This window comes from Microchirus variegatus (assembly GCF_963457635.1).
Source record: "Microchirus variegatus genome assembly, chromosome: 2".
NCBI classification, from domain to species: domain Eukaryota; kingdom Metazoa; phylum Chordata; class Actinopteri; order Pleuronectiformes; family Soleidae; genus Microchirus; species Microchirus variegatus.
The window spans coordinates 35,313,885-35,339,739 of record NC_139803.1 but is presented as its reverse complement, the minus strand read 5'-3'; the positions used below and the strand labels follow the sequence as shown (position 1 = coordinate 35,339,739).

The 25,855-nt window shown below is 41.1% G+C and overlaps 3 protein-coding genes across 3 annotated transcripts; 2 read left to right on the top strand and 1 right to left on the bottom strand.

The window, feature by feature from the left end:
• Positions 1-432: 432 nt before the first annotated feature.
• coq6 (coenzyme Q6 monooxygenase) lies at positions 433-11,559 on the bottom strand. Its single transcript, XM_083910770.1, has 12 exons — positions 11,196-11,559; positions 10,447-10,581; positions 8,327-8,385; positions 6,410-6,536; positions 5,150-5,280; positions 4,957-5,064; positions 3,933-3,995; positions 3,729-3,836; positions 2,890-3,092; positions 2,167-2,282; positions 1,117-1,283; positions 433-560 (listed from the first exon to the last, which is right to left on the bottom strand). The coding sequence occupies exons 1-12, from the start codon at positions 11,392-11,394 to the stop codon at positions 531-533; spliced, it is 1,446 nt and encodes a 481-aa protein (XP_083766896.1). The 5' UTR covers positions 11,395-11,559; the 3' UTR covers positions 433-530.
• A 918-nt stretch (positions 11,560-12,477) lies between these two features.
• fam161b (FAM161 centrosomal protein B) lies at positions 12,478-17,280 on the top strand (the record flags this gene model as incomplete). The annotated part of the gene is made up of 8 exons (XM_083906908.1): positions 12,478-12,665; positions 13,169-13,698; positions 14,184-14,497; positions 16,183-16,301; positions 16,386-16,553; positions 16,630-16,729; positions 16,811-16,986; positions 17,199-17,280. 8 exons carry the CDS (start codon positions 12,478-12,480, stop codon positions 17,278-17,280), a joined length of 1,677 nt encoding a protein of 558 aa, XP_083763034.1.
• A 2,660-nt stretch (positions 17,281-19,940) lies between these two features.
• Positions 19,941-20,922, top strand: ngb (neuroglobin; the record flags this gene model as incomplete). Its single annotated transcript, XM_083910725.1, has 4 exons — positions 19,941-20,038; positions 20,361-20,469; positions 20,563-20,682; positions 20,770-20,922. 4 exons carry the CDS (start codon positions 19,941-19,943, stop codon positions 20,920-20,922), a joined length of 480 nt encoding a protein of 159 aa, XP_083766851.1.
• Between the last annotated feature and the right edge of the window lie 4,933 nt (positions 20,923-25,855).

Sequence of the window (25,855 nt, the reverse complement as noted above, 5' to 3'; positions counted from 1 at the left end):
AGTTGTACATGAAGTACATGATTTTGCGTGTTAAATTGAGAAATTAGAACACTATAAAACATTTAAAATAACATTTGTTTGAGTTTTTGTCTCAGTGTCCAAAAACCGGAAACTATGTACAGGTATTTTTCCATCATCTCCTCTCTGGTGACAAAGACGCTCATTTGCCAGCTTCCTGCAACAGCGCGAGTGAAATTACCGCAGTAACCACATGATGGCTTTGATGTGCAACTTCTCAGCTTTTCAGAAACCGTTGTAATTTTTTCGATAGCACAAACCGTTGCGTGATTACGATAACGCAAAATGTGCTTGTGCAAACGTGTCGTCTGCAATTCACTTGGTGTTAAAGGGTTAACAATCTATCTGCAGCTATAAAGTAATGCACTGTACTCAACTAACATGTGAAGTTGGAATAAAGAAAAGGAATCACAGTAGAGTAAAATAAATCTTTATTATTTTAGTTTCTTAAAAACACAATTTTTTACAGCTCAGTCTGAAGATCCGTGAACGACCACTGCATGGCGAGAGCATCACTTGCCTGCAAATGCCATGATCTGCTCCTGCAGAGGCAGAAAAAGAGACACCACTCAAAAACCCTGTAACCTTTGAATCTAACTGAAATGTTGCAGAGACTGCAGGGCTCTATACGAGGCCTGTAAACCAGTGAAATCACCATTGTTTAATATGGAAAAGATGTCACGTTCAACTCTGCGCCTCCATAGTGAAAAGCCTTTACAACCAGTTACAGTAGTGTTGGTCTGAATCACTTAGTAGGGAATAAAGCCATTTCACATGAGTGGTTGGTAATAAAAGGGGTGTGAAAACACAAGCCAACACCGCTGTCCGCTGCCCCGGGGCCAGCCCTGCACCCCACCCACACACTTTTGGTAACACTAAATTTGGGGCTAAACTTAGACGCCATAGTAGTAGGTTCAAACCCTGGAAATTATAGACACCGCTCAAGTAAAGCTCCGTGTAATCAGAAAAGAGGGAGGAGGGTGGGGTCGGAGCAGAGGCGGAGCTTAGCTCTGACAGGTGGCTGATGCTATCTGGGCGACGGGTCAGGTTCACTGGGATGTATCGAAGGGATATGTGTGGTGGTAGAGGCGTGCTTACTTTCAGCGTCGGGAGCATGTTGGTGGCCTGCAGACCGAAGGTGCGTAGGAGAACCACAGGAGCAGAGTTAGTGGAGTAGAGGCGTTTCATGAGGTCGATGGCAGCCATCATAGGCAGGTTGTGTCTCTGCCGTTCGGTTTCATACTCTAACAAGTGCTGGATTGCGCCTACACAAACAAAGAAGGATTGTAGGGTTTAAAAACAGAAGACATAAACTGAATTTGTGTTCACCACTTACAGGTTTCCTCCTAGGAGACATATTATGCAAAATCAACTTTTTAAATCATTTAAATACTTATATTTGGGACTCTGAGGCTCTATGAGTAGGCAAAGTGTGAAAAAAGACAACTCATTTGTGTTTTTTGTGGTCCGCCTCAGTCCAAGTACATGAGATAAAACATGCAATATTGACTTCCGCACGCAATCTGATGTCACACTGTGCAAATTCCTGGAATTGTTGTCTCGCAGAGCTCCGCTTTATCCCTAAAAAAACGCAGGCGAGGGCAATAGTATCCAGAAGAGTGGAGGTCTTGGTTGCACAGTGCAGCACAGAGTTCTACACAAACTTCCAGCCTCACAGGATTTACGTGTCCAGTGGATACATAGAGTCGGCAAATGCTAACTGCTGTTAGCTGCTGGAGCCTCAGTCTCATTTACATTTGGAGACAGACACTCAAAACCAAGCGTTCTGAACAGGGTGATTGAACTGCTATGGTGCTTCATCCTTAAGGTATTATGACCAAAGCATGTTCATAAGGACACCAAGGAACTAGGTTAACATATAGAAATAGGGTATAATATGTCTCCTTTAAGAACATTTAACAGGAGGTAAAAAATATACACAATATCACATAACAGGATTTTCAGTTTGATGAAAAGCATCTTATGCACGCCTCGTGGCAGAAAAACTTCATATGTCTGTTGTCGGAAAAGCACATGCTTTTTATAATTCAGGTTACCAGCATGTACTTGAGCTGGGGCTATGGAAAAGAGCTTAGGGGAAACCACTGAGCTATAGTTGCAGTGCTTGTGTTTAGAGTTCTCACTGACCCAGGTCCTTCCCGTTAAAGGCCGCCTGGCTCAGGAGCCGCGTGAGGCAAGCCACATCCCCAAAGCCCAGGTTGACTCCCTGACCCGCCAGAGGATGGACACGATGGGCTGCATCCCTGCAAAGACAAACATACCCAGGACTGTCCAAATATATTCGGCACATGGTGTGCTATTTTACACATCCTGCAAAAAAAATCTAAGTCAGTGACTTACATGTCTTACACTGAGCAAGAGAGGAAAACTAAAAATTGCACAAAATAGAGCAGTGGACATTGTATTGCTTTGTGGTTATAGAAAAAGAGTGGTGACATTGCACAAAAGTCTCTCTTTAGTTTCAAAAGTAATTTCAGTAATTTAAAAACAGATTTCTTAGCATTCATCAGAAATTGTTGCAGAAACCCGGGAGATTGAGTTTAAAAACATCATTATGTCACCAGAAATGCAGTTATTGGACATTTTGACATGATCTATGGCATCAAATGAATGGTTATGTACAGAGCTATGTATGAATGGAACTCACTCCCTTCACATATTACTCAAGAAAATGGTCAAATTTAGTGTTGTTTAAACAATATCTCTGGCCTCTCTCTCAGAGGACAGGAAGATTCTGGATCCAGTTCCGATCTGGATCCTTATTATTATCATTCATATCATATACATGAATTGAATTGAACCAAAAATTTAAGCATCTTTTCATGTCACTTTTTCTGCATAATATCTCACCCAATCAGAGCCACTCGGTGCCTTATATATTCTGAGGCATGACCCATGCCCAGGGGGAACATGACTCGTGTCTTTGGGCCAATCCCTGCCACACTAGGAGGGAGCTGTCGAGGTGAGCCTGCAGACGGGATGATGGCTGACAGGGCGCTGCGGAACATTGCACCAGCTGTCTCAATTGTCTCCGACTGGTTCTCATTACTCCACTGTGGGTGCAAACACAGACAGGCAAGACACGTTTTCACACAGAATGAAAAATGGTCAGGAGAGAGAGAGCGAAAACAGACATTGTCCCTTTAAGTGGACAAAGAAATTAGCTGACATAGGAGTAAAGCTCAGCTCCAGGCCAGCGAAAGTGCTTTTCTTCCCCTCCCTAACTAACTGGTTTGGCAGAGCCTCAGGAGCTGGGCTAATTAAAAGAAGATGCCGGCCAGGCTATGCAGTTGAATTAGCTCTGTTTGAAAAACATTCCATGCAGTAATGGTCGACACTGGGTGACCACAGGTTTAATTAGCAAACCAGGCCTGAAACCAAACGTGACTCAACCGTGGTGACCCCGTCCATCAGCAGGCCCTGTAAAAATAGCCAGCTTGGGAAAAAGACGTTTCTCTAAACACAAAAAAATGGATAGGTATGTCATTCCCATAGTGAAATATTAGTATTGTGTGAAGTCTGGGCAATAACAATGACAATATTGTTTATGTGAGTCACTGACAACAGCTTTTTACACACGTGAGTAAGTCTATGGAGAACCCCTGCAACACACTGCACACGTATACAGAGACAGATGGGAAATCATTCATCAAATTCATCATCCGTTCAAAGACCAGAGAGACACTTACAAAGGCAGAGTTTATGGCATCAACAAAACTCTCCTCATCCAGAGCTAGCAGCTCCTCTGCAAATTGATGGCTGGTTGACCACACCAGAGAGCTCTCTGTGTCCGACAGCTGTGGTGCACAGAGGTTCAAGGTTAAAGCTTTACAAATTATTTTGTGACGGACAAATATTCTTGCTACAAACTTGTATTCATGCAGATATATTACCGGTAACATCGCAATGGGTCCTGTTGGGAGGAACCTCTGCCATGCCACATTGTTCTCAGTGGGCTGTGTAAGACATAAATTAAAAGATTATGCTGATATTGTTTGGCATTGTGTTGTATAGCTATATTTTAGGAACATACATTGCATTACATGAAAACAAGATGATATATAGGTCGCTGCTGGGTGGGCGTATTGTTCTCTGCATGTTGACAGACGTGACATTGAAATAACCATTGTAAAAACAATACATTGTGTTCAGTAACTCAGTGCAACATGGTCATTCTTGCTTAAAGCTGCAATGTATAACATTTGGGGATTATGGTTGTTGTTGTTATTGTTGTTATTATTCTGCCTTTGGAAAAGAAACAATGTGACATTTATGGTATGCTGCATCTGAAAACAGATTTTCCTTGTCGCGTATCCACCAAAATTACCCAGGGAACAACATTCCCTCTTCCCCCGAACTTTCACCGAGAGAAGATTAAACCTACTAGGAACTTTTCAGATTACCAGGAACTCTAGAGGTGGGGCTGTGTGCTGAAGAACACTGATTGATTGGTGGAAAACATTTTGCAGTTGTTTAAGCCAGTGCGGTTATATAATAATATGGAGCAAAAGAAAAGCATGTGCGACAAGTGAACAGAAGACAAGGACGTACGTGCCGACGAATAGGTTCAGTGAGACTTCCGAGTTAGCGACACGAAACAAACAAATGTATATCCGAATAGCTGACAAACTATCGGAACATCGAGGTTTGGTGGAAACGCAAACCACACAGATAATCGGGAATTCTGTTCTCCAGGGGGCAGCGTTTGTTTGAATACAAAGAGCTAAATGAGCGGGATTTACTCGTCTTACTCACACAATGTTGCTGTTGCCTCCTTGACATAAAACAAATCACCTCCTCTGTACATCTAGGAAATATGTCAGGTGACAAGATCTTAACACCACTGTTATACACAAAGAGAGTCACGTGGAGCTGATGTACACACATCATCAAAAAAGTGTTGTAAGTGATACTCACTTCTGATAGGTGCAGCACAGCAACAACAGCAGACTGGTCGTAACTCCACTTGACTGTGGGTATCCCCAATTCTCGCCTCACCATTGAGTTCGGCCCATCGGCACCAATCTGACATAGAAGCAGAAAAAGGTAAAAATCAAATAAGAGAAAAAGAGAGGAACAAGTACAATTTTATGTGATGACTTAAACTGACCAGCAGCTTGGTTTGAAGAGTCTCTCCATTGGCTAACTTGACCTGGACCCATGGGATGTAGTCTGCCGCCTGGTGGGGCATGGGCCACGTATAATGCACCACTCTGGACCTGTATTTTACTTGTACATTATCTGATAAACAGGAAAGGACATGAAAGAGGTGACTACAGATGTGGCACAAAACAAAAAAACAGCAGTGTTCCTTAAAATAAAATGTCAGATGTTGTGACTCACAATAAAGGGATCTTAAGTCCTGTGTATACTGTATCATCACATTAAATCAGTGCTCTGCTACCTAAAAAAAAATTGAGACCATGAATTGCCTACAGCTAAAGCAGTGGAACATCTATAAACCAACTCATAAAACAGCACTGGTTTTCCTCCCAGGCCTATGGTAGCTGCCTAACTTCACATTTGACAACCTTCGTAATGGCCTCGGCCTGCCACACTGCGCTGACTAATAGTGTTTATCTACAAGCACACCACGGCACACTTTGCACGTGCTGCCAGCTTGTCGGATTTTGTACTATAAACTTCCCATCATCCTAAAATATCAGCAGCTGTCATCCCACAACATGAAAGGCTCCCAAAATACGCTGGCTCGCGCTAACTTGGAGCAGGACCCATCCACAGAACAGCTACTTTTGCCTGAACATGGATGTCACATTGATTGGAGAGCAGGGCTACATTGAAAACAGCTGGGAGCATACATTTCATGTCGTGCATCTCGAGCACATCACTACTACGACGTCTAAGACGAGAAGAGGGAAAGGGGACAAATGGTAGGCAGATGAGGCAAACACACACATCTGTTAGCTGGCTGTTGAAAACTGTTTATAAATAATGCCACTTTAACTGTCTAGCACACAGCAAAGTTTTATTTGAAACGCTTGGTTGGTTGATGTCAGCAGCAAAGCAGCATAACACACTGTAGCACTTCAGTGGCCTAAGAGGTGGCAAAGCATAGAAGCACATGTCAAGTTCAACTGGGTCACTGGACTATTTCACGTGTCCTCAGAGGGTGTTGGGGCTCTGTAGCTGTGACGCTTTGATTCAAACTACAGGGGAAAAACTCAGATGGCTCCAGAAGTTTAACTCGTCTTAAAACAGTCACTGGGACAGAGTGAAAAACCAACAAAACCTGAGAAACAGGATGGACTACAACCTCAGCCTCCAGTAGGCACATGGAACAAGATTCAATGAGTTTACCAGAGCACTGCCACTTAGTGGGACTTCATGTTTTTAAATCGTGCGTGCTTACCGGACAGACCGTCGAGCTGTTTAGTGAGTGCAGCCACAACGATGTCGTTCTCCACAATGTATGCCATCTCGTCCTGCAGGTTCTCCTTATCGAACGTGATCAGGGCATCAGAGCAGGCGTCCCAAACCTAAATGAGAGAGCCATTATGCCTGTGGTCAACAAGTCTATCCTTAAATGCATCCCCTTTTCACATATTATATATATTAAAGCTGGGCAGAAAAGTGCTGCTTCAATGAGCAGAACACATCAAAGTTGGTGGATGCTGTGGGAGGTTAGCACAGCCTGAATACACATCCAACCCAGAGCAATGAGGGTCACCAAAAGCCCTACATCAGGGACGCATGATTTCAACTTAATGCAGCTCGAGGACCAAACGGCATTATGTGATGTGGATTTTCACAAACATTATCTCGGAAACCCAAATAACAAATGACATATACATCACAGGGCAGGCCGATATTTATCCAAAACCAAAAGCAGCAGAGTGAGATATAGTTTGGGATCATGTAATTCCAAACCCGAGTTAAACATGGGGGGTTGAAAGTGTTTGTACAAGGTAAATCCTCTCCTAGGTTGCAACTATGGTGACAGAACCCATCATTGGGCAGTAATATGCTGCTGCACTGCTTTTTACCAACTTGCCATAAAGTAGGGGGGTATACCCTACAGAAAACCACTAATGGCAGTGGGTTTGCAACTTGTGATAAGTGGTTAGGAAGAAAGATCTACCAAGACCAGCCCAAAAATGTTTTGGTTTTGTTTAATGCAGGGTGAAATGATTCAGCGTGTGGAATGAGTTACTACTTTCTGCGTGAAATTTTAACAATATACTTCCTTGCATGTTTATGGTGTTTGCCTCATGTTTCAAATCTAAGCCCTCAATGCTTACATTTAAGGTGAAGGAGCATTTTATTGCATGGAAAGAATGTTATTTAGAGCCGACCTGCAGCACATACTTTAGAGCTATGGCTGAGATGTATACAACTAAAATTCAAGGGCAAACATGCCAAAATAGTGGTAGCAGAGGGAAAGGTATAATGGGAGAGGTACATTACCATAATCACTGTTAGGCACTGCATGATGACATCTTAGGCCAAGAGAGAAACCCTGCGGTCCAGTGTTTGGTACACACTAACCACATCTTACAAGAGAGACTGAGCCTGCGCCCACAGCCGTAAAGCCAGTTCACTTTGCAGCAAACAACCACTCTCCCGATCTTTCATCTTCTTCCCCTTGTTCCCATGAATCTTTGTAATTAGAAGATGTGGGGAGCGAGTACCAATTTGAAAGTGTCAAAAATGGTTTATTCTTCATCGAAAAGATGACTTTAATAAATAAAACTAGCACTGTCATGGAGCCTTTCAGTGCAACGAACAACGCAGATGTTGGCCCTTTTTTTTAACTTTATTTTTAAACATGCCTTGTATTTTTTGGCATCCATCTTGCCACAGAGCCTGCGGAGCTACCGAAAAGACATAAATTGCGCAAAGGGGCGATCAAAATGCATGTTACATGAAACCAATGTTTGCCACTCTAATGAGAACAATTACACATAGTACACAATATGATATGATACAGTATTGTGTGCTTGATAATTAAGATGAATGACTGGGTAGCAGCTGAATGTAACAGATTTTTCTCTCCACAAATTGTATGGTAGTGTGATTGATGGGCGACAGAAATACATACAGTATGCCAGTAAATTAGAACGTATGAAGGACATATCCTGGAAAACAGGTTGTGTAACAGAAGGATTTGGGAAGATGTTCAGTTTAGCAGAAGGCAGTAGTTATTTTGTCATGAAATTATACTTTTCTGAACTTTTGACTTTGCAGTACAATGGTAGTTACCGTATTGTATTGTACTGTGCAGACACAAAAGCAATTTACTGCCATGGTGTACAAAAGATTGACATACCTGCATTCTCTGATATGGCTTGCATCTCATCTTTGTAATCTGCTCCCATGCTCCAATGCCTGTGTGTGCATACAAACACTTCTAATCAATTACAGAGCAAATGCAACAATTTATGTCAGTACAGTGCATAAAAAAATCCTAATCACATTCTGAAAGTCAAAACCTGAATTCTGGGATTTGACTGCAAGGCATCATATACATTCATCATCTACTGCTTTACCTACATGAGGTTTGCTGATCCCAGCTGACATAGGGCAAAAGACAGACCACCAGTACATCACAGGGCCAGATTTGTATTATTTTTATTATTATTTAACCTTTATTTAACCAGGGAAAAAAGCACTATGAGAATAAAAATCTCTTTTGCGAGTGTGGCAGCAGCACAGTTAAACACAAAGTACAACAAGGTGACAGACAAACACTCAGCAGACATAGCTGTACATACTATACAAAAACATAAAACAGATGTGCCTGCCTTCAAGTCACCCAGCATTCACCTAAAAATATCCAGTGAAACCAAGCCTTTAAGTTTCAAATATTTTCTGCAGTTCATTCAAGGCAAAGGGAGCAGCAAACATAAAAGCCTTTTCTACCCCCCAATTCACTTCTGACCGTTGGGACAGACAGTGAGAGAAACTCCTGTGAATGAAAGCTGATAGAATTCAGAGCTCCGCTGTTTGATAAAAGTCAACAGGTAGGAGGGGCGAAGACCTGAGAATAGCTTTGTAAATTAATATCATTGAGACAAACAACCATTGTTGTCAGACAACTGTGGAAGGAAACCAGAGAACCCGGAGAAAACCCATGCACACATGGTAAGAACATACAAACTTCATGCAGAAAGACCCTTGTTCTGACTGGATCACGGACCCAGGTCTCCTTGCTGCAACATTTACATATGAATTTGATTATGAAGTGATGAAATCACTTGGTTTCTTTTGTTACATGGTAGACGCTAAAATATAATGTTGTCTAAGTATTTCAGGTACGAGGTTAAATTACCATGAATGATGTGAAGCAAAGTCTGATTTTTCTGAAGGAGACGGTGTTCCATAAACATGGGAAAACTTCACAGTTATTACTATCATTACTTAATGTGCAGGTGCCAATGGTAGGCAATGCTATAACAGCCAAACATAACATTTTACATCAACTAATTTACACTCTACTGCCATAGTTGCCAAGTCTGCTTATTATAAGAGACTTTGGGCTTGTTTTTCTGTAAAGTCGCTTACAGATATTGGTAGTTGCGGCGGGTTTTTTGGGCTTGGCTCCATGAGTTGTCAAGCAGATATTTTCGATATGTTTTTGAAACACAGTATAATTTGTCTGCTTGCTGGATCCACAAGCAGGTTTAAATCCCTCTTGTGGTAATTGTGCTGAAGTTTTTTTTAAGATAGAAAAGTCGCTTGCTTTCACAGGCCCAGTTGCTTGTTTCTCTCGCGAGATCAGGCAACACTGTATTGCTACACCCCCATCAAACTAATTTCAGTGTCCATATCAGATTTCGACTCTGATCAGACAAACAGATCAGCAAACTGCAAATCCTCAGCTTATTATTAACGTTAACAAAAAATATACCTCATCGAAAAGAGTAATGTTACCATGGAGATATTGCTGCTGCTAATTCTCTTATCACTAAACTGGAAGGCCAAGTGGAGTACATTAAAAGTGGATGAACTTTCACCTAATAAATGTTACCTATGTAGTTCTATGCAATAACCACACACAGTTCTGCAGTGATGTCATGCTCATGTCATGAAGTTCATCAGACACAGTTAAAGGTACATTACTTGAAATCCCTACTCCTAACATGTACAACTTTGAAAGCGATATATTTTAGTCCCTAAAAGGTACAAAGAAAGAATTGCAGCAGAAATCTCAAGAAGAATAAATGGGGTCAGATATGATTCCAGGAAAGCCTGGGTGACTGACTGGTCCGTGTCTGATCCCTTTCTTATCTTGTGGGAGCCATCTACTAGTCTATAGCAATACAAGCTTCACACAGAAAATACTTTATTTATTTGTTATTTTATGTCTTCCCTTTCTACACAAACACACATACTCTATATAAATCTTTTGATAATATTTGTGTTGGTTTGTAAGAGTGCATACATTACCACTGAGGAGGGTGGCAGAACCAGGACTGATGGAGCTGACCCTGGTGCTGTAGGTGTCTGGAACCGTGTCCATGACTTTCTTGTTGCCTGCTTCAAGCAGCAGTATCTTCTTACTGCCCAAGTTGGGATCCATACCTGTCAATAGATACAAACAGTGCAGAGCCTTAGCAATGGGGAAATTACTATACAGTATAATTATATCTCAATCCCTTTATTGGAACATATCCATAAACTACAGTAAAAATGTATGCAGCTTTACAATAAAAATTGTTTCTACAGGTTTGAATGTCAACAAAGCTATACTTGAATTGAAGCATTATCCCGAGTCTCTTAAAAGTGGAGAAGAACCCTAATTTATGCTACTGGTAAAAGATGCGTTTATCCTACTATTTAATGTGAAATATCTGCTGTGAACAACTCTATTGCACCAAGTTTATTCAATACATGCCCGAGCATGACACACACATGCTGACAAATAGAGGACATGATGGAGGGACGTTCAAAGAAAGGAAGGAAAAGAGAAGAGGGAGAGGGACAGAAATGTGGAGAGGAAAGAAGGAGGGAACAAGGGAAATAGAGTGGAAAAGGGGCAGAGAAAGGAAAGAGGAAAAGCAAGGAGGATAAAAGCAGGGATAATGTGGTAAAGGAGGGAAATGGACATGAGAGGAAGAAGAAAACGGTGTTGAAGCATAGATAGAAAGGAAACAAGAGAGGAAAACAAGGGTTAGTGTAAGTAAACGTAAACTCACCTAAGGAACACGCCATTGCAGAGCCAACCATTCCTCCCCCGGATATAATAACATCATAAACCTCATTCTTGGCGGAGTCGTCCCCATGTTCTGCACACGCTAACCCCCGAGTGATGACTTTTACCGCAGATACGTGCTTTTCTGTGATAAAACACCGACCATTTAAGGCCAGCGCCGCCCTGGTGAGCCTTTGCATCATGTGGTCCTCACCCTGTATTCATGTGAGACAAGCCACGTACTTAAAAAAGGAAAAGACGAAAACACGTGGTGAGATTAAATTCATAAGAGAAGTCATAAGAGAAGCAGGCAGGCGTTTCCCCTTGAGTTTGTCCTACTATGAACAACTGCTAAACGCAGCCATGTTGTGTTGACAAGCGGAGCGAAGTACTTCCGGTTTGACGACCAATCACAGCGGACGTCGGTCTGTCGCCGAGCACTTCCGCTTCTGACCACAGACGGTGCTAATGCTACCACTACCGTTAGAGGAAACTTGTTATCAGCGCTTTAGTATTATTGTAATACGTTTCAACACCACCTTTTGTTGGATACATACATTTCACTCGGTCTTGTCTCGGTGTCAGTCATCTGGGTTTTAAATCAAGACTGGTTAAAGCCGTTGTTCGCATCGTTGTTCTTATTGAAGGGGAAATTCCTATCTTCAAATGCAACCATAAACGTAAGTCCTTTGTAGTTCGTTAATAATTTTTTTGTCATCAATAACAAGTCAGTTTAAAGTAAAGTTAGGTCCATGGAGACGGTGTTTGTTTATGGTTGCCAAGAGAACTTTATCTTCCTTCTCCTTATTGCGGTTGGCAAAGAGCTTTAAAGGGGCATTACCGCCATCTACCGGACTGGAGGTTGCCAAAAGAAGCCCTTATAGTGATGTGATGGGCATTCGAGGCTCTTTTTAGTAACCCACATCATTTTTGCTCAGCTCTCTTTGTGCTCCCAAACAGCTCTTCGTTTTACCACTAATACCTTTTTATAACACAGCCAAAAAAAGATAAAAGGATGAAAGGATAACATGACATAGTGCAACTGTGCGAATTCCACTATTGACTAACTAACTTAGACAGGAGCGATGATGGTACAGAAACATTTTCCCCTGTGGAGGGCATCATTGCACCTCTGGGTGTACAGCCTGCCAGAAAATATTAGGAGGGATGACTTTTGTCAAATATTACTAACCTTACTGTAAAAAAAAACAAAAAAAAACACTGGTATAAACACACTTAAATGTTTGATTTTTGTATACTTCACTCTCCTTTGGTAACAGGTAACCATGTCAAAGATGAATGCTTTGCTGGAAGATGGATTCAGGTCAGAGATAATGCTCCAGCAGCAGCACCTTAACGGTCTGAAAGAAGCCCTTTTTCAACAGCTGCAGAAGACGGAAAAGAAACACACAGAGGAGTTAGAGAAGAAGCTCTATCAGAACACTCTACTGTCAACAGATGAACAACAAGCCAAGTAGGTTTGCAGTATCAAACATGTTTGCAAACATGTAGGGAAGTGAGATTTTACGTTTTTTATGTTCTTTTTCAAATATTTTTGTTGCCGTTTAACACGTACCATCAGTGGTTCCTGCAGCCAGCTTCACAGCGGGAGTCTTCTCCTGTATTTCTGTATTTCTCCTGTACTTCTTTCATATCCTTATCTTTAGGAATTTTGACCAAAGTAGCAAAGCTACATGTTTGTGCATCAAGGCATTTTCTCTAGTAGCAGACCAAAGGCAGTGAAGGTGCAGGTGCAATTAATGGCGTGTGTGCTGGTAAACAGCTCATGAAGTGGGTTTTTATGTTGTTACAGCAATTTTTTTGACACACGGCTAAAAAAATCCAGAACAGACGACTGTCTTAAACCTATAATTCCTTACGCCACAAGTTCTCAGCCACTAATTTCAAGCATATAATGTGTAAAAAAGGATAATCTCTACATTTGCTTTCTCTAAATATCTTAAATGATTGTTTTAGACATGTGGGAATGAGGAGATACGTCCCTTCATCGGCCCTGACCTCACATAAAGACACCGCACATCAACACAGACATGCAGAGAGACCTAATTCTTCTTCTTCAGCCTGCTTACCTTCAACAAAGTGGAAACATTATTTCATGAAGGCTTCCACGCTGAGCCCCACCAAGGCGCAATGGCGTGGACAAGCTGCTTCACTGAAGACGACACAGATGAGCATCGAGGAGAATGCCTTGGCTGAATGTCAGAAGAAGTTCTGTGCTCTCCCAGTTCCCAGCCATGTCAACCAGCCCCTCTTTAAGGAGATGACAGAGCTGAGAAAGAAAGAGAGGGAACACGGTCATGAGGAAAGAAAGAATTTCTTGCTGTCCACACAAAAACCTTTTAGTTTCCAGGAGAGAGAAATGGAGAAACTCGAGAAACTGATAGCTACATTCAACCAAATGTCACCGGAAGAGGAAAACAAGGCACCTGCTGTCAGGAAACGTCGGCAAAAAATGGAGAAGGACTTGCAAGAGTCTGAGCTGAAAGGTCGGTTGGTTGTGTGGTTTTGTTTTTCGCTTTAAATGGGATGATGTTCAACGAAAGAGTGGTGTTTCCCTTCCTTTTTAATACATATAAAGTATTAGGACACAATTCCTCAAAGGCAAATGTGAGGGAAAATTTGGCCTTAAATTCCCCCAGGGATTAAACATTTTAATTTCCATATAACGATTTACAAATGGATAAAATATAACCCAACAATGATATAATAAACATCTCTAAATCAATAAACGTTTTATAATATCAAAAATATTAAAAGGGTAAAGAACTAAAAGGAAAATAAAAGATTTTATATGTGAATAACACAGATGAAACAGGCAGCCCATATGGAAAGAATTGGTTATTCATAGTCTAAAGTTCTGTGAGTAAGAGATCTAAGAAGAAATACACCTATTGTTTGTATATATATATACAGTATATATTAATTGTGATTGCAGCAATACGTTATACATTGACTGACTAACTCTGTACAGACCTGGAAGAGTTTTACAGTCCTGTTCGGACTCAAGCGACCGGGCGACAGCGGAAATCTTCTACATACCGCAACACAAAACTTCGCACTGCTGAGCGCACCAGGAAAGAGAAGCTGGGCTTCCTGGACGAGAGGCCGAGCTTCCAGCCCAAAATCATCCAACAGGTCCCTGATTTCAGCAGGTTGCACAAGGCTTTGCAGACAGAGGCGTTGAGAAAAGCTCCGAGTAAAGATACGACCAAGTGTCAGCCCTTCTCCCTCAGAACGTCAGCTCTTGCTCAACGGCAAAAGAAAATGAGCCCAGAAAAATCCCAGGTAAAAAAGAATTTTCCTTCAACTTTGATCTATAGTTTTATTTACCGTAATCATCAATTCTTTGGATTTTTTCATTGCAGTTGTGTGCATCACTCTGTTTTGCATCAATTCAGCATAGAATTTGGTCAACACATTTCTTAGAGGCAGAAATAGAAGGTGATTATCTTATGTGCAGGATAAAGTGGTAGAAGATGGATGTATGGAATACAAAATGATAATGTTTATCTTCAGAAGCCAGTTTCTCTAGAATAGTTAAAAATGAATAATCCAGGTCTCCACAGAACCAGATTCAGATGGTTTCAAGTTAAATTTTCCCACAATTTCACTACTCTGATTGATGGATGGTTCAAGACAGGACAGGAGGACCAGGAAACCACAAGACTTCTCATAACTGTACAAAAACAAGCCTAATAGCGGGACAGATGTTTACCCTCAGTTTTGCTGACTGTAGAGTGGTCCATCATATGTTCTTGTGGTTCTTCAACACTCAAGCATGTTTTTCTTTTCTGTTTTTTTTATAAAAACATGACAAAGGAATTTGACCAGGTCACATTTTACTTTCTGTGCTGTGTCCTTGGGAACATGTTCGTTTGATGATGAAAGATTTATTGTATGGTTTTTTTTGCACGGACCACTTCCCACAAATGTGGAACTGCAAAGCTATTTAAACCGTGCACAGTAAGGCATGTCCTTAAGACTCTCTTGAAAACTCTTATATTACAGACTTTCTCCATCTCGTAGCTTAAATTTGAATCAATTGCACATTGCACACAACAATCCAATATAGGTTCACTGAGGTTTGTGCAGGTCATTGATTCTCATACAATCACCAGAATCCTATACGTTATGAATGGTGTCAGACATTTATGTGCAAATTGTGATTTAAAAATTAGAAATTGTGAAGTAGTATCTTTAAAAAAAAGCAACCAATTTAAAAAAGTAAAACTATATTTACTGCACTGAAATCCAGTTGACTTTGAGCCCTCTGCACAACAAAAATAAAATGCACCAAATTATAATTTAAAGCTGCTGTCAGTGAAATATTTGACATGAAATACAGTATGCTTTAAAGCGCTCTAGATTCCAACACGTTCCACTGATTTAGAGTGTCGGTCTGTGACATGGGTCACTTGGTCTCAGGGGTGGTTTGCAAGTAAATCAAGGAAAAGCTATTTGGTTCTGCACCAACACTGAACACAATCAGGAAACAGAAGTCCACAAAAAAAGAGATTGAGATTGTGTCCCCCCTCATGAGGCAACATATGGAGGGGGACAAAAAACAGCAGCAACAGACAGAAAGGTAGCCAAAAGATGACATCACTCACTTTAACCAGCTTTAACCAGTGGCAACATAGCATAGTTATATTGAGTTACCATTCTTTGGATCATCTGATGAATGTTATTATGGTAAATGTCTACTAAATAGTTTAAGCCATACATTAAACATTCAAGATTATGGTAACACTTTAGATGAGGGAACACATATTCACCATTAACTGTGCTTACAAACATATATAAGTAGCATACTAGCCCTTTATTAGTAATCATTAAGCATATATTAACACCTTATGCTACATAACCTTATTTTACCTCTATTACAACATGAATTAAGATTTTTCCTACATAAGACATATGTGTTCCCTAATCTCAAGTGTTACCAAGATTATTTTCCTTCATATTGATAGGAACCAAAAAAAAACTATATCAGGAGAAGCAAGTCACTCGGGACCTTAACATCGTTGTCCACAGACACACTTCCCACATACATCACTGATGCTGTGAGGATGCGCAGCTCGGCCATCAGGTGAGCTGCATTCTAACTTTATGACATATTTAAAATGAGGGCATTTTGGATTTACTGACATTCAGAGTATTGTCACCTTCACAGAAAATCAATGGAGCTCAGGGATAGTGAGAACCGAGAGAGCGCAAATTGGTTCAGTAAGTACCAAATGAGGTCCCAGGCCCTTAAGAAGAGTGTCGACCTTCACGCAAAGTCCCTGGATCCACACATCAACTTGAAGAAAGTGTTTCAAGAGAAACTAAAGCACAATATGTAAGTACGGGTCTCAAACTATAACTATAATAGTAAATAATAATACTAATAAACTATAATCTGCTCTTCCATAAAGGATGGCTGATCAACAAAGGATGAAAGAGTACAAGAAAGAGTTACATGACATGAAGACACGAGTCAGTGACCGGCCTTATTTGTTCGAACAGGTGAAACAGGTAAGTGGCTGCTGCATTGCATCATAAACTGATTATTATTATCATCTACAGTGGCATAACTTGTTTTTTTTTTACTGGCAGAGAAACGCGAAGGCTCACGCCGAGCAGACGTACAGAAACATGCTGAAGAAAGCTGGCTTCACGGAGCAATTCGTTGAAGAGAAAGGTGGAGCGAGCGAAGAAGCATCGGCCTCGTCCAGATCCGAGGAAGACACAGATGAAAATGATCTCATCAATGAAAACTACATTCTTGGAAGGTATGTGGAGAGGGAATTGTTCCGTCCACTGTGTCCAGTAAAATTATGAATAGTACTGCTGCCGGAGAGTCAAGGACTTTATGTGGTTTGGTCATATTGTATTACATAATTTTCTGCCGTCTTTAGTCCAGAAATGTCCAGCACTGTAGCCAAGTAAAAGTTTGATGTAATTACAGCATAGCCGTTTTCCTAACCCCACATGTCTGATTTAGGGAAGAAAATGTGGACGACGAGGAGAAAATTGAAGATGTGGAAGAGGAGAGCGTGAAGTCGTCAAGAGAAGAAATGCCATGATCAAAGAGTTGCATGCGGCGCAGAGGTTTTTTTTTGGTGGCTTTTCCACCAGAAAACAACACTGTCCTCAAAGAAAATGATTAATGTCAGGGTTAAACCGTCCGCACCAAGCATTTGATAGTTTGAGACGTGCAAGTACAAATTATGAGATCACAAACATTTGAACTTTGACAGCCACAAACATTAGGGATTACAACTGGGAAGCAGATAAGTATATAGATGAGCATTAAGTAGTTTTTAATATTCTTGTGTGTTTCTGACATAAATTTGGCTTGTACTGACCAGGGTTATTATAGTTACTAACTAACTAAGTCCAAAACTAAAACTAGCAGTGAAAAAAAACCTAGTTCAATCAAAATAAAAACAATTTAAAAAACAACAACCAAAAAACAAACAAAGCAAAACTAAACTGAATTGTAGATAAATTCAGCTTTGTCTTTGTTTTTTTTCCGGACTATTTGAAGTTTTACTTTTGATTTACCTGCAGGTGTTAAAGAAATGAATGAAATGAAAGGATTTGATAATCCATATTTGGTGTCACACACTCTTTCATCCTTTCCCGGCATCTACAAGTCAAGGCTTTCTCTTAATACCTGAAAAACTAAGACTAAAACTAAATAAAAACTAAACTGAAACTACTAAATCATTTGTTGAATCAACTAAAACAAAAAAGCAAACTGAAAAACTACTAAATTTCTTAACTATAATAACCTTGGTACTGACTCAAACTCATAGCCATTTAAAAAACATTGTGTTTGCTTTATGTATTTCTCACAGTTCTGTGACAAAATATCCAATAAATGTACATATTTTTCTTGGCTACAACACCAATCGTCTGACATGAGTCTTTTACAGATTGCTGGTCTTAAAAGATCCCAGTTCTTTGTGCAGCCACAACGCCGCCTAAGTAAACAGCCCTCGCTGTGCATTTGCGTTCACACAGAACACTTCAGTGGTTTGGTCCAAGCCCATAGACCCACATCAAATACTCTTGTTGTTGCTCGTTTGCTGTTCGCTTGTGCTTAGACAGCTGACTGACCCAAAGCTGCGGAGAGATCATTTTAACTCGCAAACCGCATGGTAATGTCTGGATATGTATATAATCACGATCAAAGGGCTTTCTGTAGACAGTGCACATACCATGTGATTACTTTTTTGTAGGCTAGTGTGTCACACGTTGAAAATATTGCATGAATTCGGGTCAACAAAATATGTCTGAAATATGCAACATCCAGATAAATGTCCTACATGTCATATCTTGTATTCAGTATGACTTATATAAGCATTTATGAACAGGTTTTAGTTCTTATAGATGCGATAGATTATCACCGACTCCCTTGAGATCTCAAACATCACATGACAAAGCTTCAAGGGCTCCATCCTGTCAGGTTGTCATGGGAACTGTGTATCCCTCCCCACTCTGCATTATATGGTCCCTCTGGAGAATGCTGCGCACCTTCAATTCCCCTGGCGCGCGGCTGAAAACAGAACCAATCTCTCCCGGCATATTAGATAACATCGAATTGGGAACCCGCAATCCACGAGAAAAAAAAAACGTGTGAGGCAGCAGGCGCCTGCGTCTCTTTAAAACAAATTGCAGTGCCACAGAGTGTGGAGGCTGAGAACGAGGACAAACATATCTCATTTAGATTAATGAGAGGCTGTGAACTTGGCCACCGTATGTTATGATCACGCTGTTTAAGGAGTGGCTTTCTTCTGACAGGATGAACAATATAATTTTGCCAAGGTGGCACATTCAGGTCTCTTATTATTCCAGCCACTGTGCAATATTAAAATTCCCACACGTTTAATTCTGTAAATGCATGGTGGCAAATTTAGAGGACACACCCTAGAATAGATGATATAGACGTTAAAGCAACTTCACCTGCTCTAGAACTTGTGCAATTACACTGTATGAAATGTGTGTATTGTGGTTATTTTGTTGTTCATTTTAATTGCTTGTTTGCTCGACCTCACACAAGTGTTTGCAGAGTTGAGTGCATGTGAAGTCTCTTGTGTGTCGTGGTCCTCGGGCTCACCTGCAGGAGGAGCTGTGGCTCGCTGCTGCCTACTGTGGAGAGCAGAGGAGAGAGATGCCTCTTCTTCTTTTTTTTTTTTCCTCCTTCAGTGGCATGAATAATATCCCCAGAGCCGGAGAGAGAGCACATCAAGAGGACGAGCGGGAAGTGGAGAGAGACAGTAAGGCAGTGTGACAGATTAGAGCGTGGCACAACTTCGTCTCCCCTGACTGCACTGTGGGCTGGGGAAAGAGAGCAAGTGCACCAAAGTGTCAGGATAGGCTGCACACAAACACACTCACTCACTCATATATCATAGATCCCTCAGCCTTGGCTGCACCAGAAGAAGTTCAGAGGGAAGACTGACCTCAAGAAGGTACAGTATGTGTGCAGTGTGTGCCATGTCAGTCCCCCATATGTGAAACTTCACTGGAAAATCAACTGTGTTGTGCATTCTCATCACCTGATGCTCCACTTTGTTTTTCCAGGTGGGCGAGTGGAAGTTTTTCTGTGTGTGGATTGGAGTGTTATGGCTTTCCTCAGCCTGAGGCTTCTCGTCCTGTAGAGGAGTTTGTGTGAGTGTTTCCCCCCCCCCCTCCATCCAGACGAACTTGACTTGTGCTTCCAGCCCTGAGAGGGAGGATGGAGAAGCTGTCGGGGAAGGACAAGGAGCTGATCCGTGGCAGCTGGGAGAGCCTGGGCAAAAACAAAGTTCCTCACGGTGTCATCATGTTTTCCAGGTAACATCAGCATCAAAAAACACATGAACGCATTCATCTAATGACATTTGATGTGATAGGAGCTTACTGTTTTCTGACGGGTGTTAGAATATGGACCACAGGTGTGTAGAAGGCATCATAATAAATCATCCGCCGCACACTTTCACCACACAGGCACCGGAGGCTTGATTTGTTGCTTGGCGACAGACTGCAATAATCCAGATTTACTTTTGCGATAGCTGCAGCAGGAGGGATTTTATTTTTACACATGTGATTTATGCAATAGATTGATTCTGAGACTGCATATGGAATAGTGTGTGGTGCTTTTGTGTGTGTGCTACAGACTGTTTGAGCTGGACCCGGCGCTGCTCAGTCTTTTCAACTACAACACAAACTGTGGCTCCACACAGGACTGCCTGTCCAGCCCAGAGTTCCTGGAACACGTCACCAAGGTGAGCTCTGTTCACTACCACAGCCACGACAAGTATATACAAACACCATAAGTCTTGTGTGTTTTTGTTTTTCTTATGCATGTGTGTCTCCAGGTGATGCTTGTGATCGATGCGGCGGTCAGCCACCTCGATGACCTTCCCTCTTTGGAGGACTTTCTGCTCAACCTTGGGAGGAAGCATCAGGCCGTGGGAGTCAACACACAGTCGTTTGCTGTACGACCCTACGTCTCCTATACTGCAAGTTAAGTCACAAGTAGATTCTTTTTTTTCATGTTTGCTTGTTTGTGTGAACTCCTGCAGGTGGTGGGCGAATCCCTCCTCTACATGTTGCAGTGCAGCCTGGGCCAGGCCTACACGGCACCGCTGCGTCAAGCCTGGCTGAGCATGTACAGCATCGTGGTGGCGGCCATGAGCCGGGGGTGGTCCAAGAACGGCGAGGACAAGGCCGACTGAGGCGCTCAGCGGGGGCTGCTGAGCAATTGCTCTCAAATCACTCAACACACGGTTGCCATGGAATAAGGTTGTGTAACTTGCAGCGTTGTGCTGCGATACATTTGCTCTGTGACGGGAGGGGGTGGGGGGGTCACGTAGTTTAGTGAATGCACACAGTGTGTGGTTACACTTTACATTTGCATCGACCCACTGCAGAGTTTATATGGTGAGAATCAGAGCACGCGAGGTTTGAGCTCCTCACACAAGAGAAACAGGACAACAGCTTAGTCTCTTTGTATGTAATGGCTTTGATATATATAGTCCAAATGATAGCAGTGACTGTGTCCAGTGAAACTTTGTGATGTATCATAAAAGAGTTGCACATTTGTGAAACAGTAGCTGTTCTATTTAAGCGTCATACACTATTCAAACTGTGACAATTACTGTGGCCAGCACGGCAGCTCTCTATCTAACTGGTACACAGTGATTTTTTAATGTCGAAACCTTTTGGGATGAAGCAATGTGATCTTACAGAAGAAAATCACAATCATTACTGTGTTTTTTTTAAATGAATATAGCACTTCATTACACCTCTTTTAATGTTTAACATTTAATTACCTTATAATAAGCGACGCAAAATGGAAAAATGACAAGAACTGTTATACTCTGATAGCTTTCTTCAGTGATCAATGACTGTTAAGGTGTCCATGTTGAGGTTGTTAGTATGTTAATAGGCTTCAGCTGACTGTTAAACTCTAACTCATAGACTCATATGTGACCTCTAAAGCTACGGCGCTAAAGGGCATCGAGGAGGAAGAATAATATTTTTGTGTTCCTCTTGTTTGTAGTAATTGTTTTTGTCGTACTGTAGTCGTTTATTTTGATGATGATTGTTTACCGTGTTGTTGAGGCTACAAGCGCAGTGTTTCCTCCACTTTGGAGGAGCAGATAAGCAGAGTGGCGTTGCGTTGCTCCTACTCCTACAAAACCTTACCTACAAAACAAATAATACAGACACTGTGTTTTGAAACCTATCCGATTGTGCGTGTATTATTATCATAATTGCTGCCATAAGACTGTAATGCTGTATCCTCAGCTGGTATTTACATCCATAGTCATACTGCCAAGTAACTTAGCAACAGTGTGCCAAGTATTAGATAATAACCATATAACTGTCAATCCAAGCTGCTGATATGTGTTTTTTATTGCTTTAGTCAATTTGAGTTTACATTTTAAAAGGTTTATTTTTATATCCTGAAATGTACGTGTTAGTCAGTGTTAAGTATTGACTGTTTTACCCCAAATGTGATGTACAGCATATATATATAGAAAACTAATATAGCAAAATATGCTATTGCTTTGAGGCTGATTTTATTTAATCAATGTACACTAAAAGAAATACGATCAATATAATAAAAGCAGAGCTTTCTATTGAACTATTTTGTCAGTACTTTCCAGCCCACAGGCATATTGTTTGTTAACTAATTGTGTAGGTGTTTTTTTTAGTGATTCTTTTCTTAGCATTAGTACACAGCCCTATGCAGGATGTTGTTCTTCATGTCTCTTACCTTTAATTTACCTGACATTGGATTTTTGTAGTAGGTGTGAGTGACAACTGGCCAATTTCCCCTGTTGTTGCATCCAGCTCTGTACATATACTGTATCGGGAATGTCACTGTCTACCTCATTATACTCAGCTGCACCTAAACAACAACAAAACAACAACACATGATTAATACAAACAAATGTAAAACAGATTCCACCCTACTTGTGTTGTGTCCTTACTTGAGACCTAAATAAAGTGATCTGTGGATGTTTTCTTGCTACACAAGGTCAGCGTGTGTGTTTTTTTTTCCTGAGTCTGTTTTTCACAGACGGATGATGGGTTACAACACAATGTCAGTGTTTGGAATCAATCACACGACGCCTGATTCCCTTCCCGCCGACAGCCCCGTCTTCTGCTGTTACATAAGATGTAAGATGCCGAATGGCTTATTGCCCTTGGCTACAGAGACGAGGCTGACTCCAGGCGCATCAGCGCTGAATACTCATGTCACATCACTGTTGTTTCCACCAAACTGTCAGGAATTTGCCTCTGTGTTCATGCTGTGTGGAAACCAGACACAGATAACAGACATTTTTCATGCTCGAGTATCAGTTTGCATGCGTTTTCCTCAGAAAAGTGAGGGACATGGAAAAGGGAGCATAATTATGATAGATTATGTAAGGGTTAGGGTTATTTTCACCCATACCTACAATTTGGCTATATAAATTATAAAAAAGTCACATCCATGACGAACTAACCGTCTGTTTTCCACTGTTAGAGCAGCTGCTGACATGGCCTTTATCGGTCTGTGCACAGTCAACAGGATCCTTCCCCTCTCTGAGTGCTGTATTTATGTTGCTGTTTTTTCTCCCAGGTTATAAATGCAACAGTGGCTGTTTATTAATAATGTAAAATACCATTTGCGTTAATTTCCCTCGAGGTTATTGAACTCCCCTCTGAGTGCACGCGGATTTGCTGCTCCGTCGTCTGGAGAAGAGTCTGTGGGGAAAAAAAAAAACACAACACATTATTTTTAGAAAGTCTGCAATGTGTTGTGGAATGATAGGGGTATTCAGCGTTGTCATGGCGACCGATAAGTGATGGTTCAGAGATGTGTGTGTGTGTTTGTTGTTGAAGGGGGGGGAAGCAAGGCATTGCTCTACCAACCACTCATCTTAACCAACAGCAACTCAAACATGCTAAGCAACAGCTCCAACAGTAGGAACCATTTACAATTAAAGCAGGTGTTGTGCTCTGTGACTAAAATAATCCTAAAATTAAGGGTTATTATGCTACCAAATTGCAATAACCATGTAATAATAACGAAAGATTACTTATTTACTACTACTAATCATAATTTACTGGTGAACATTATAGTAAAATGTCATATTGTCCTATGCATTAAAACGATACTTTCGATTCCATATCTCCTTTAAAGTGGGTCACAGCTGCACACTATATGGCAAATGTTGCTGTTCTAACAAATGATTAATTTTTGTTGTGATTAATACACACTTGGAGGTCCTCGGGCACAAGCATTGCTCCGTTTATTATTGCATTTAATGGGATTTACCAGGCCTATGCTTCATTCTGTGAGATAGCATGTATCACTGTGCAACTTTAAATGATTTTTTAATTATAATTTCCTGTCAGCTGCTTGTCCAAAACTTTCAACGACAAGTTTAATCATCGGACATCAACATCAACTCTTTTTAATTAAATACAGTATTATTAAAAAGCTCAAGAGGCTGGAATCTAAACGTGTTTAGTTCCATCTAAATCATTTGAGCTAAAACAAATTCTACAGGGAGTGACACATTATGTTTGCTGCAGGAGGCAGCATCTGGGCAGGAAGACGGGCAATAATTCACCTTTCACCAAGAAACATCTTGCTCTTTCTTAGCAGTTGCCACGGGTGACAGGGGAAAATGTCAGGGACTATTCTTTCTTCTTTTCCAACTCTTTGAAATGAAGAAGCACTGTATATAATGACAGGCAATTTGTACACCATATAACCCCCATGAACCTTTTTTTTTTTTTTTTTTGCAGGAAAAGTGAGATGCACTTTGGTCTTAGCACTTTCCATTGTGATTTGTGATAAAAGCGGTTCTTGCGGCACTAACTGCACTATTCTCTCTCTGGTGTGGTTTCAGGTGCCAATGAGCAGAACGTCGGGCACTAACATTCACCTGCATTCACTTAAAGACTAGAAACTCACATTTTGACACGAAAGTTTCCACAGTGTCTAACTGTTCCTTTAAATGGTAAGGTTTCGGCGTCATAAAACATGTGCACATATCCTGGAGGCACATTACAGTACCACTTACCTCATTTAAGTCAGCCCTTCATCATACAGCCCTAAGTAGAGGAGAGTAACAAGGAGCTCGTGGCACACGATGAGATGAATTCATTTTAATTTCAGATCAAAGAGCTTCCCGTTTTGACAGATCAAAACTTGTCGACATAGATCACTCTTAACCTCAGCGTTCATGGAGCCCTTACAAACCACATTCACAGCAGGCTCAGATTTGAAAAAAATAAAAAAAATAAAAAATACATGTACATATGAGACACATATTTCATAACCAAGAGCAAAAAGGAACAGACACATCTGGAAAGCTAATGTCCACACAGACCTCAGATGGAACCAACAGTAACAGACATGACAGGATACAATAAAACTAGTTAAGTATCAAAATGGACGACCTCCTTGCATGGACATTACAGCTAAGAATATCCTAATACATTTTATTATTTTTCAAAGGAAAGTGTGTGTAATGATCTGTGAAATAAGCTTCTAGAAGCAAAACCCACAGGAGATGCTCTTTGATTTAAACCATAAACAGTTTAAACTTGATTCTCTGCACTGACCACTTTAAGCTCCCTCTGCTTTATGTATAGTATGTCAACAATTTTATGGAAGTACAATAAAACGATAATGAACCCTCTCGGACAGAAACCAAAATGAACATCGCTCTCACCGACCAACATGAGGTCATTCAAAGAGATGATTGACGTGAACTACTCACTCACTCATTCATTCATCTTCGACCGCTTTATCCTCCACACGAGGGTCACGGAGGTCTGCTGATCCCAGCTGACCCACGTCGACATCCTACATTGCGTTGCTTTAAAAGAAATCATGAAAAGAAAGTGAAGTGGATCTTGGTTAGAGACTGTTTATTCAACATGTTTACAACAAGGTCAAGACTGAAAGGTCAGGCTCAAAAGCTCCGTCTGAACATGAAGGAAAAAAGAGACCATGGAACATCACTGAAATCTTTGGAGATTGGTAGCTCATATTAGTTTAAAGAGTTCACTGCTCAGTCTGCTAAAGCCTGACCCACACTCGAGGATAACTGGCCAGATTTCGATCCCGAGCTGGCCTTTTCCGACAATCGTGGGTGG